This window comes from Salvelinus alpinus, chromosome 21, assembly GCF_045679555.1.
Source record: "Salvelinus alpinus chromosome 21, SLU_Salpinus.1, whole genome shotgun sequence".
In the NCBI taxonomy this organism is placed as follows: Eukaryota; Metazoa; Chordata; class Actinopteri; order Salmoniformes; family Salmonidae; genus Salvelinus; species Salvelinus alpinus.
This window is the reverse complement of record NC_092106.1, coordinates 10,183,473-10,197,165: the sequence shown is the minus strand read 5'-3', so window position 1 is coordinate 10,197,165 and position 13,693 is coordinate 10,183,473. Positions and strand designations below refer to the sequence as shown.

Genomic DNA, 13,693 nt, shown 5'->3' with positions numbered 1-13,693 from the left:
AGACGCTCTTATCCAGAGCGACTTACAAATTGGTGCATTCACCTTATGATATCCAGTGGAACAACCACTTTACAATAGTGCATCTAACTCTTTTAAGGGGGGGGGGGGTTAATTATGTAGATATATTGAGGCAACATCTCAAAACATCAGTCAGGAAGTTAAAGCTTGGTCGCAAATGGGTCTTCCAAATGGACAATGACCCCAAGCATACTTCCAAAGTTGTGGCAAAATGGCTTAAGGACAACAAAGTCAAGGTATTGGAGTGGCCATCACAAAGCCCTGACCTCAATCCTATAGAAAATGTGTGGGCAGAACTGAAAAAGCGTGTACGAGAAAAGAGGCCTACAAACCTGACTTCGTTACACCAGCTCTGTCAGGTGTATACTTCATATTTTGGTGAATTTAGTACGACATCCGGGAACTTTTGGCATACTAACTATATCCATACTATGACCAATAAGCATACAATATACTCAATTCACGTCACAAATAGTACGGTTAGTGAGGTTAGTATGAGTATTTGAACACAGCTCAAGTTTACTTCGATATGGTGCTTATTATATCAATATTTGGGCATAAAGACGTGTCCACCTTAATTTCTCGCATCATTAATTTTACAGACAAAAACATCCCACCACGTCGAGCGAACAAATTGTTTATCAACAATTATTAAATTGTACCGGAATGTCCTGTTTCCATCAGCCCTGTCGTGACTTTTTTCATGCATCAGGTAATTCATGGATGGAAACCTGGTTAAAGTAAGCAGCTAGGCCAGTTGTCTTTTGGTGCTTGTGTAAAACACAACATCTTGTTCATCAATGAGAGAGAGAGGTGAATAATTAGATGTCTGAGAGTGGGCAGGGAGGGGCCGAAAATCAGTCTTCCTAGAATGATCAATACAGTAGTGTACTTGACCTACATAACCGCTCTTCTTCCATCCTGACCATCCAGCACTCAGCCTGCGAGAGAGCTGCTCTGATGAGGAGCTGCTGGTCCTACTGGTCTCTCTGAGTCATAATCCAACACATTCCTCAAAACATGACTCCATAAAAACTCCTCCTAATCCATAACGAAAACAAAGGCTTTCTTTTCAACAATTGGACTGGATGAGCTGACGGAACATTGTGACTCAGAAATCAGGTTTGCCTGACAGTCAGGACGAAGATTCAGCGCAGATATTTATTTATGCGGACCTTTATTTAACCAGGAAAGACCCTTGCGGTTAGAAACCTCTTTGGCAAGTTGATCTTCTAGTGGGGTGAACTATCAGCCCATATCTCCTAAATCAAACAGCGCAATCACAGTTATCACACAAAGTTTGCATACATGCCCCCCTAGCCCTTACTTCACCTGCTCTGGCTACTCTCCTGTCATAGTAAGGGGATTTATTGTATAAACTCCCTGCTCTAAACCGGTCCGGGTGGAACATTATGAGAATTAGGAAAGATAATTAAAGTGACTTGATGAGAACATTCGAGCACAGGGCTCACGAAATCCTCTCGTGACATTAATTACAAAATCTGAACCTCTTGGTCCAATAGGCAACCCAGTTCCACTGTTCCAAGTCCAGGAGATTCATTCCCTCATTGATTGATAACTGTTAATTACCGAGAAGATTCCATACAACCTTTGAGTGGCTTCAGTAATGTGGATATGGTGTCAAACAACCGTTAGCCTCGATGCATCCTTCACTGAAGAGTTTCAGTACAGCACCTCGACAGCCTCTTTGCCTGCCTGAGCCTGACGCTAATTGTGATAGATGTTTGCGAAAGCAGCCCCGTAACAACAACAAAACAGCCTTGTCAAAGAGATTGGCTTGGCTGGTTGCGAAACAAATGTCCTCATCCTTCTCCTTCCCACAGTGGTCAGCAATCAGGGCTAATCCCGTAAGTGGGTTAATTCACACTCCGCTCTCTAAGGAGAGGCCTCCCGAGTGGAGCAGCGGTCTAAGGCACTGCCTCGCAGTGCTTGAGGCGTCACTACAGACCCGGGTTTGGCCGGGATGTCCTTGTCCCATTGCGCTCTAGCGACTCCTTGTGGCGGGCCGGGCGCATGCACACTGAATTCAATCGGCAGCTATACAGTGTTTCCTCCGACGCATTGGTGTGGCTGGCTTCCGGGTTAAGTGAGCAGTGTGTCAAGAAGCAGTGCGGCCTGGCAGGGTCGTGTTTCGGAGGACGCATGGCTCTCGACCTTCACCTCTCCCGAGTCCATACGGGAGTTGCAGCAATGGGACAAGACTGTAACTACCAATTGGATATCACGAAAAAGGGGTAAAAAGTACCAATATTTTTCATTTTATTTTATTTACTCTCCATGCGTCATAGAGGGAACACAAGTCTCACGAGTCTAGTCAATGGGACACCTACCTCTCTGACAGTCAGTAAGCAGGTTTCCATCGACCCAGGTTTATTCGAATTAAGCAATGTCGCAAAAAAAAAAATATCCGAAATTTGTAATGGAAACAGCAGAAATAGGAGACATTTTCTAAAGATTGACAACATTTTTATCCGTTCCACAGGGGTGGATTTTTCTTCTAACTTTCTTTATTGCGACCAATGATGATGGAAACAGTGTTTTTCTAATAAATTATGATTCCCGAATACATTTGAAGGTATGCGGGGCACGTGATGTAATCGCGTAACTATAAGCTCCAGTCCTGATTTAATTCTACATGGCTACTGCTTGCAAAATCGATTCTTTCAACAACAAAGTTTCTTTGCAGGACAAGGATTATCCTGACTTTAAAGGCCTGAATTGCTTCGCCTTGCTTTTCTGGTTGGCTGGCAAGTTTCACCATCCAACTATTACAGATCTACGGGAGTGCAAGTCTCACCATGGCGATACGTTGGCACATAAGAATGATTAGAATATGGCAAAATTAGTAAATTATTGCATTCTATCCATGCTGGCTTTTGCGGTCTACCTGAGACATGATAGGGGGGATATCATACAGACTGTCGACGATTTATAAAATGCGCAATTTGCCTAAACGGGTCATTTTTTGTTGTTGGTATGACATCATTACATCCAGCTGTTTTTAACGACACACGATAGTTAAATAAATCTATTTTATCGACTTTTTTTTTTTAATCACTGGACAAGTTCATAGAAACATAGCTAGTGACACACAGACAGACACACAGCCTGTTTGGCTAGCCTGGCCCCACTGCCTTGCCAACCCCTATGGTCATTGTCACGTCAAACATGCAGGACCCATAGGAGTTGGCAATACAGCACAAACAGATCTGGGACCAGGCTATAGCTACGGACTCACTGAGGAACTTCCTGATTCATCACCATAGGGAGAATTTTAATTTCTGAAGGCCTTATGGAAGCTATGGCAACAGGAATGTTTACAATCTTACATACAGGGGCATGGAGATTTTGTTAAGCATGTTCTTGTCTCTGTGAGATTAATTTCCTTTCTTATAGGAAATAGACCTAATATAGCTAGCTGACATAGATGCATTTTCAAATTCAATCCTGTACGAATGAATGAATACTGTGACAATTGTGTAAGCCTATTTTATACTGTATAGTGAGTGACAGTGTTCCCCAACACAGGATCTTAGTACTGTACAGTAACTGTGCAGAGCATCTGTACTGACCATGAGTGCCCCCACATGGTGTCAGTCTGCCATGTCAGTGGCCTGAGAGGCTAAATCTAAGATCACAGCAAAACAGTTGAGCAGACAGAAGAACACTGGTCTTACCAGGGAGTCCCTGGTGAGGGAGCTGGATCGTCCATTGCTGCTGCTGTCGCTCCTCTCATAGGAGGAGGTGAAGCGGCTACCACCACCGCTCTTCAGGCTGCTGCTGCTCAAGGCCTCCTGTGTGGCGCTGTGGGACAGGCCATAGCTGGAGCTCTGCAGGCTGCTGTTGTAGGAGTCGGCCACATCGCTGGCCCTGCTCCGGTAACCCCTCAGGGCGCTGGAGGAGGAGGAGAAGGGGGACGTGGGCTCGGTGAGGCCCAGGGACGACAGGTCCCGCGTCAGGTCACTCTGGCTCGACGACCTCCGGCGGCTGAGGGAGATGCTGGAGGCCACGGGCGACGAGGAGAGGTAGCTGGAGCGGCTGGGCGTGGTGGACGAGGAGTAGCTGCTGTAGCCAGTGTAACCGGAGCCGCCGCTCAGGCCCGACGAGCCATAGGTCTTCACCGGGGTGCGGCTCAGGCTCTCGCTGCGCCGGCTGCTGCTGCTCAGGAGGTCAGTGCGGGGGATGTGCCGGCCCCGGTCGAGCTCCGAGGAGGTGCTGTAGTTGCGGGCGCGGCTGGCGGCGCTGCTCAGGTAGCTGGAGGAGGAGTAGCCCGAGGAGGAGGCTGCGTTGCTCCTGTAGGAGGGCAGCCTGTCCCGGTCGGAGGTGTAGGAGCTGAGGGAGGAGGGCGTCAGGGAGGAGCCATAGGAGCTATAGGCACTGGTATAGGAGGAGCCGGTATAGGAGGAGCCGGTGTAACGCTTGGCGGTGGTGGAGACGCGAGACATGCTGGATTCTCAGCCACGTGTGATGCGGTGGAAGACCGCATCGACTGCAAGACAAGAGAAAGAACAGAAATCAGTGCGTTTCTATTTTCAGACTGTGAGCGGGAAAAACTTCATTTCCAAAAATGAAAACTTATTTAGCAACATTTGAATCTTTATAACCACCAAATTCAATTGTATATTTTATATCATATCGGTTCCATCTTAGTTTTTATGGGTTAGTCTTGTCTGATCACGAGAGAGGTAGGATGCCATCTGATCACGAGAGAGGTAGGATGCCATCTGATCACGAGAGAGGTAGGATGCCAAAGGTCACTAGGGCATCATCCAACTCTTAACATATGGGTGCACTATTTATCAACGGGCTGAATATACTGTACCATGGCTCATTGCTCGAGCCTGAGGTTTTACTCGTGTACAGGATACAGACATTTGACAAGCAACGTTATGTGACCCTCCTTGGAACACATTACACAATATCAACACTGAAACACTGTTTACGCAACCAACTGGAAAGTCATGCTTGATAATGTGATGTACTGTCGTATCGATGGGTTGCACAACGTTGTTGCCAGCTGAACGCGCCCCTGGGGATCCTGTAATGGGAGAAGCAGCTAAACGAAGCACCAAATGTTTCTGGTGGCACAGTCTGTTCCTGAGGAGAGACAGGCAGTGCAGCGTCTGAATAAATAAAAGTATCTGGTGTTGTCGATCCGTGTTGGGTTCAGTGGGGGAGGCTTCTCTCTCTCTTTTATTTATATTTATATATATATATTTATATACACTGCTCAAAAAAATAAAGGGAACACTGAAATAACACATCCTAGATCTGAATGAATGAAACATTCTTATTAAATACTTTTTTCTTTACATAGTTGAATGTGCTGACTACAAAATCACACAAAAATTATCAATGGAAATCAAATTTATCAACCCATGGAGGTCTGGATTTGGAGTCACACTCAAAATTAAAGTGGAAAACCACACTACAGGCTGATCCAACTTTGATGTAATGTCCTTAAAACAAGTCAAAATGAGGCTCAGTAGTGTGTGTGGCCTCCACGTGCCTGTAATGACCTCCCTACAACGCCTGGGCATGCTCCTGATGAGGTGGCGGATGGTCTCCTGAGGGATCTCCTCCCAGACCTGGACTAAAGCATCCGCCAACTCCTGGACAGTCTGTGGTGCAACGTGGCGTTGGTGGATGGAGCGAGACATGTTGTCCCAGATGTGCTCAATTGGATTCAGGTCTGGGGAACGGGCGGGCCAGTCCATAGCATCAATGCCTTCCTCTTGCAGGAACTGCTGACACACTCCAGCCACATGAGGTCTAGCATTGTCTTGCATTAGAAAGAACCCAGGGCCACCCGCACCAGCATATGGTCTCACAAGGGGTCTGAGGATCTCATCTCGGTACCTAATGGCAGTCAGGCTACCTCTGGCGAGCACATGGAGGGCTGTGCGGCCCCCCAAAGAAATGCCACCCCACACCATGACTGACCCACCGCCAAACCGGTCATGCTGGAGGATGTTGCAGGCAGCAGAACGTTCTCCACGGCGTCTCCAGACTCTGTCACGTCTGTCACATGTGCGTGTGAACCTGCTTTCATCTGTGAAGAGCACAGGGCGCCAGTGGCGAATTTGCCAATCTTGGTGTTCTCTGGCAAATGCCAAACGTCCTGCACGGTGTTGGGCTGTAAGCACAACCCCCACCTGTGGACGTCGGGCCCTCATACCACCCTCATGGAGTCTGTTTCTGACCGTTTGAGCAGACACATGCACATTTGTGGCCTGCTGGAGGTCATTTTGCAGGGCTCTGGCAGTGCTCCTCCTAATCCTCCTTGCACAAAGGCGGAGGTAGCGGTCCTGCTGCTGGGTTGTTGCCCTCCTACGGCCTCCTCCACGTCTCCTGATGTACTGGCCTGTCTCCTTGTAGCGCCTCCATGTTCTGGACACTACGCTGACAGACACAGCAAACCTTCTTGCCACAGCTCGCATTGATGTGCCATCCTGGATGAGCTGCACTACCTGAGCCACTTGTGTGGGTTGTAGACTCCGTCTCATGCTACCACTAGAGTGAAAGCACCGCCAGCATTGAAAAGTGACCAAAACATCAGCCAGGAAGCATAGGCACTGAGAAGTGGTCTGTGGTCACCACCTGCAGAACCACTCCTTTATTGGAGGTGTCTTGCTAATTGCCTATAATTTCCACCTTTTGTCTATACCATTTGCATAACAGCATGTGAAATTTAGACAGTTTGATTTCACAGAAGTGTGATTGACTTGGAGTTACATTGTGTTGTTTTTCTTGAGCAGTGTATATACAGTGGGGAGAACAAGTATTTGATACACTGACGATTTTGCAGGTTTTCCTACTTACAAAGCATGTAGAGGTCTGTAATTTTTATCATAGGTACACTTCAACTATGAGAGACGGAATCTAAAACAAAAATCCAGAAAATCACATTGTATGATTTTTAAGTAATTAATTTGCATTTTATTGCATGACATAAGTATTTGATACATCAGAAAAGCAGAACTTAATATTTGGTACAGAAACCTTTGTTTGCAATTACAGAGATCATACGTTTCCTGTAGTTCTTGACTAGGTTTGCACACACTGCAGCAGGGATTTTGGCCCACTCCTCCCTACAGATCTTCTCCAGATCCTTCAGGTTTCGGGGCTGTCGCTGGGCAATACGGACTTTCAGCTCCCTCCAAAGATTTTCTATTGGGTTCAGGTCTGGAGACTGGCTAGGCCACTCCAGGACCTTGAGATGCTTCTTACGGAGCCACTCCTTAGTTGCCATGGCTGTGTGCTTCGTGTCGTTGTCATGCTGGAAGACCCAGCCACGACCCATCTTCAATGCTCTTACTGAGGGAAGGAGGTTGTTGGCCAAGATCTCGCGATACATGGCCCCATCCATCCTCCCCTCAATACGGTGCAGTCGTCCTGTCCCCTTTGCAGAAAAGCATCCCCAAAGAATGATGCTTCCACCTCCATGCTTCACGGTTGGGATGGTGTTCTTGGGGTTGTACTCATCCTTCTATTCCTCCAAACACGGCGAGTGGAGTTTAGAGCAAAAAGCTCTATTTTTGTCTCATCAGACCACATGACCTTCTCCCATTCCTCCTCTGGATCATCCAGATGGTCATTGGCAAACTTCAGACGGGCCTGGACATGCGCTGGCTTGAGCAGGGGGACCTTGCGTGCGCTGCAGGATTTTAATCCATGACGGCGTAGTGTGTTACTAATGGTTTTCTTTGAGACTGTGGTCCCAGCTCTCTTCAGGTCATTGACCAGGTCCTGCCGTGTAGTTCTGGGCTGATCCCTCACATTCCTCATGATCATTGATGCCCCACGAGGTGAGATCTTGCATGGAGCCCCAGACCGAGGGTGATTGACCGTCATCTTGAACTTCTTCCATTTTCTAATAATTGTGCCAACAGTTGTTGCCTTCTCACCAAGCTGCTTGCCTATTGTCCTGTAGCCCATCCCAGCCTTGTACAGGTCTACAATTTATCCCTGATGTCCTTACACAGCTCTCTGGTCTTGGCCATTGTGGAGAGGTTGGAGTCTGTTTGATTGAGTGTGTGGACAGGTGTCTTTTATACAGGTAACGAGTTCAAACAGGTGCAGTTAATACAGGTAATGAGTGGAGAACAGGAGGGCTTCTTAAAGAAAAACTAACAGGTCTGTGAGAGCCGGAATTCTTACTGGTTGGTAGGTGATCAAATACTTATGTCATGCAATAAAATGCAAATTAATTACTTAAAAATCATACAATGTGATTTTCTGGATTTTTGTTTTAGATTCCGTCTCTCACAGTTGAAGTGTACCTATGATAAAAATTACAGACCTCTACATGCTTTGTAAGTAGGAAAACCTGCAAAATCGGCAGTGTATCAAATACTTGTTCTCCCCACTGTATATATATATATATATCAATAATTCAGCATATATATCTGGAATAGGCAGAGCACTGGAGCCAGGCCAAGACATACCGCTTTGTGCAGCTAGCTAGACCCAGCCGGAGCACTACTGCTAGGTTAGCCTAGCTAGGCCATGCCCAACCGAGCCTTAGGCTCTTACCAAAACCCCACTGTGGGTATAATAGGCCTCTGCCTATGCACCCTACCATTTCGCCTATATCCTGCGCAAAGATGGCTGGACTGTAAAGGTACACAGCTGATAAACATGGGCCAGTATCTCAAGTCAATTTACTGTAGTCTGCATCACTATTGTTTTGTTAACCCCCCCCTAAATGAAACAGCAGTACTATAACACCCCTAGGTCCTAAAGTACGCAGACATAATGTAGCTTGTTTGTGATTCCCTGTTTTCGCTGGGATGAATGTTTTCAAGTCAACCTCTCTTAGTGTGTTGTTTAAATAGGCAGAGAACAGGTGATAACAAACGTAGAACCCTCCCTCCACCACACTACCAAACAACAGTGACAGTGCCAATTTGCACTACAAGGCAAACCTGGCCATGTCTATCTAAATGTACAAACCCGAGAGAGTGCTTGTACTTGTAATCCCTGACTCCTACTTCCACCCATTCCTAATTGCCCTCACTATAAACATACACATCATTTAGGTTGCTGCAGGTGTCTCGTCCAAAAAATGAGGGCCTTGACTGAGACAAGTTCAGGCTAGCCTGGCGGCGTCACTTCAAAAAAGAAAACGCAAACAACATCCATGGGGAATACAGCCTAAATGGACATGGGATTTGTAAGATGGCGGTAGCACAGCACTATTATGTTATTCACTTCTCAAACCAAAACACACAAATATGCTAGTTGCCCTGCGTTTCAGCCTCCCCAAAGGCTCTGTTAAACGGTGGTTTCCATGACTACATGGCAACAAGCACCATTTGACTGCCACACAATCTCAGTGTCAAAACAGGAAAGCAGGTGTTGCCCTGATCCCATTGACTTCCTGATTCCCTTGCCCTGCAGAAATATAAGGTCCATCTAGCTATAGCCTAGGGCCCAGTAGATGGGACTCTACTTGAGCATACAGAAAGGGCAGATAGTCTTTTCAATCTATAGGCCTAATCCAAGTTTATTGCCGAAGAGGATATATTCCTGTTACCATCTTTACCTGTAAAATCCAGTGATTCCCAAGCAGGTGTAGGCTATATAATTGAATAGGGCCTAAACTCTGAAACCTCACACTGAGCCACTCTTTCCCACAGTCTGTCCATTCCTACTTCTCCCACTTATCACAATGTAACAGTGATCTTCTGATCTCTCAGAGAGAATGCCAAGCGTGTGCAAAGCTGTCATCAAGGCAAAGGGTGGCTACGCGATAATCTTTTATGGCTACTACATGATTCCATATGTGTTATTTCATAGTTTTGATGTCTTCACTATTATTCTACAATGTAGGAAATAGTAAAAATAAAGAAAAACCCTTGAATGAGTAGGTGTGTCCAGACTTTTGACCGGTCAAACGCTATTGGGAATACTGTTAGAAATCAGTGCACGTAATGTACCTTGTTGGCTGGATCTTAGAGGGGAGCTATATTTACCCTGAAATGTGAGCAGATAAGAGACTCGTGTCTGTGAGGTGCCACACTGACGCCAAAGCCCTAACTCGGCCCAACGGCAATCGCACCAAACTGTCCATGCCAGCTTAGTCTACATCACAACGCTATGCACAAAAAAAACTTCATTGATTCAATGTACAATTGTAAGGCAACCAGCTGCAATAGGATTGTGAGTTTGCTCAACATTTGGGCATATAGCTGAACCAGCATACATTCTGAATTTGAAATGTATGTTCACTCAATTTTTAATTTTGGGTTGAGCAAACATACAATTCAACTTGAGAATTTATTCTACCATATTTGCATATTTCCCAGTGTAAAATTAAATTCTTTATGACAATACAATACAAATATCAAATTTGAGAAAAGTCAACCAGTGCTGTTTATCTCATTTCAACCAGCGGTGTAAACATTGAAATTAGGGTAAAACTTCAACTTAAATACATTGACTTAACAGGTTGTTACATCAATATATATAATTTCAACATAATCATCAGAACTATGTATACGTTGAAATGACTTTGACAAAACTTTTTCATCCTATATTCAATTGGTTGGTTGAAATGATGTTGAATTTCATATTTGATTAGACATATTTCATGTGACCTTTTTTTCAACGTTGATAGTGAAATGGTTTGTCTGAATCCACATTGTTTCAATGTGTTTCAGCAACCTAAATAAAGATTGAAATAAAGTGTGAAGCCGCAGTCCAACATCTACTGGTATATATGAGGGGTAATGCATTTCAGTGAGAACTAGTCTAACATCCAGAAGCTCAGCTGAGCTATCATGCCAACACATTTAGACATTGATCAGCTTCCATACTCATTTACGTAGACTACTTAAATAACATTGAAAAGTTCAAAATTACTCCTACAGGACACCCAGAGATTATTATAATTCCCAACTACAAAAGACTAGTTTTTTTTCTTCTCAAAGTAAGAAAAGCTATTCAAGAATTGACTACATTTAAAAACAAAATGCACTCAACAACACATTGGGATCTAAAATCCATGATATAGTGATACCGGATCATTCCCCTGTATCATGCTTAATTACACCAACAGAAAATACGCTTAGCGACAGAATATGGAGAATGAACAGAGCGCATCTTCAAGACCCGAAATGTATTAAATACAGAAACAAAAAAATAAAGACCTTTACCATTACAAATGTAGACATAGAGGACAGAGAATAGCCAACACGATTTGGGAGGCTTTAAAGCCGTGCATTAGGGGAATGATAATCTCTTACTCGGCAAAAGTCAAATCTGAGTTCGAAATCACTATCTTAAAAAAATACCATAAAAAAATCTTTACATGGTAAAGAAAATACAATTTCTGAACTTAAGCAGGATTATGATCTTTTACTTTTGAAGAGAGCCAACAACTACAAACTCAAATAAAGCACACTATTTAATGGCAAACAAACCTGGTAAACACCTCGCAGCCCTCACAAAACGAATACACGGCAAACCAGTTATCATTTTGAAAGATAAGGATACAAATGCTTTAATTAGAAAAAACAACACTATTAATTAATAACAATTTTAAAAGCTTCTTTGAAAATCTGTATCAATCAGAATGAAATAACAGTTGAACTGATCCTACAGCCTTCTTAGACTCGATAACCATGAAGCAACTTTCAGCAGATAAAAAAAGAATCACAAAAAATGGAAATCACCCCCCGCCCTCCCCCAAAAATGTGACACTGTAAAAGTGTATTATCAATATCATACATTTGGTATCCTATTTATAGGGCTAATGGTAACTACTTCTAAACTCCCAAAGATCCAATCAGCCATGGATGAATCAAAGTACCTAGCTCGATGTTGAAATCATGGTGTCCTTTGTTGGGAAGATCAGATGTTAATGTCAACCAAACCTCACTCCAAATTTACTTTCACATACATCTTGTGTAAGAATTAGTTCTTAACTGACTTGCCCAGTTAAATAAAGGTTACATGTAAGAAAAGTTAGAGTTACTTTCAACGCTATTTAGGTAGTCAATGCAAATGGTAGCTGATGGAAGCTGATCAATGTATACATGTGTTGACGTCATAGCTCAGCTGAAAATAACGCCGCTTATTCCAAAAGCCAAGCAGGGTACATAGAGGTAGGCATCTGGATGGTGGACTAGTTCACACTGAAGTGCAATACGCCTCATATACCAGTAGGAGTCCCTGTTCAGGAAGAAATCGTTGGACTGTGGCATCACATTTTAGTTCAATATAAGTTTTTATTTAGGTTGATGGCATGACGTTGAAACAATTGAGTTGATTCAAACATACCATTTTACTATCAACAATGAAACAAGGTCAAATAAAATATGTCTAATCTAATCTAAAATTCAACATAATTTCAACCACCCAATATACACTGAGCGTACAAAACATTAGGAACACCTGCTCTTTCCATGACATAGTGAAAGCTATGATCCTTTATTGATGTCACTTGTTAAATCCACTTTAATCAGTGTAGATGAAGGGGAGGAGACGGGTTAAAGAAGGATTTTTAAGCCTTGTGACAATTGAGACATGGTTTGTGTATCTGTGCCATTCCCGAGGGTGAATGGGCAAGACAAAAGATTTAAGTGCCTTTGAACGGGGTATGGTAGTAGGTGCCAGACGCACCGGTTTGTGTCAAGAACTGCAACGCTGCTGGGTGTTTCACACTCAACAGTTTCCAGTGTGTATCAAGAATGGTCCACTACCCAAAGGACATCCAACCAACTTGACACAACTGTGGGAAGCATTGGAGTCAACATGGGCCAGCATCCCTGTGGAACGCTTTCGACACCTTGTAGAGTCCATTGCAACTCAATATTAGGAAGGTGTTCTTAATGTTTTGTACACTCAGTGTACTGTATATTGAACATAGTAACGTAAAATATATTTTTCATCCTGTGTGAAATTTTCAACACAATTTCAACGTATACATAGTTCTGATAATTATGTTTAAATTAGATTGATGCAACAACCTGTTAAGTCAATATATTTATATTGAAGTTTTACCCTAATATCAATGTTTACAGCGCTGGTTGAAATGAGATGAAAACAGTACTAGTTCATATCCAATGTATTTTCCATGTTGATTCCATGTCACAATACGTTGACAAATTACATTGAAACAACATTGCTTCAACCCATGTTTGCCCAATGGGTAGTTACACCCTAATGCAGTGGTCTGAAACTACTGTTTTACATGCCACATCCAGCCTGCAAGTCACATTATTATTGGAGCTTTAAATCACCCGCAACCTGCATTGAGAATGACCGCCAAATTGAGCAAACATACATTTGTAATTTTACTCAACAAGCTTGTTCAAATTCAGCTCACTTCAAGCTGAGTTTGTTGATTCAACGTACAATTGTTAGGAAACCAGAGGCAATAGGGTTGTGAGTTTGCTAAACATTTGGACATATAATCTAGCTGAACCAACATACCTTCCAAAGGCAAACATGAATTTGTAATTCGCCTCAACAAATTTTTACACATTCAGCTCACTGTGAGCAAAGTTTGTTGAGTGAACAAACGTTCACACATTAGCTCAATTTCTTGTCCTTCTGAAGTGCACCCAACTCACAGAATAACGCTGATTAGGCAATTGGTTAAATTTGCTTTTTTACAGTCTACCATACACTTGTAAAGATTATACTC

The 13,693-nt window shown here is 43.7% G+C and overlaps 1 protein-coding gene across 3 annotated transcripts in view; it reads right to left on the bottom strand.

Moving 5' to 3' along the window:
- Nucleotides 1–13,693, bottom strand: part of LOC139547799 (ubiquitin carboxyl-terminal hydrolase 2-like) — a 44,436-nt gene that overhangs the window by 27,113 nt on the left and 3,630 nt on the right. For all 3 annotated transcript variants that reach the window (XM_071356883.1, XM_071356885.1, XM_071356884.1), the window contains exon 3: nt 3,717–4,528. In XM_071356883.1, coding sequence (XP_071212984.1) covers nt 3,717–4,484 — 768 coding nt within the window. In that variant the 5' untranslated portion in view covers nt 4,485–4,528. The remainder of the gene's footprint in view (nt 1–3,716; nt 4,529–13,693) is intronic.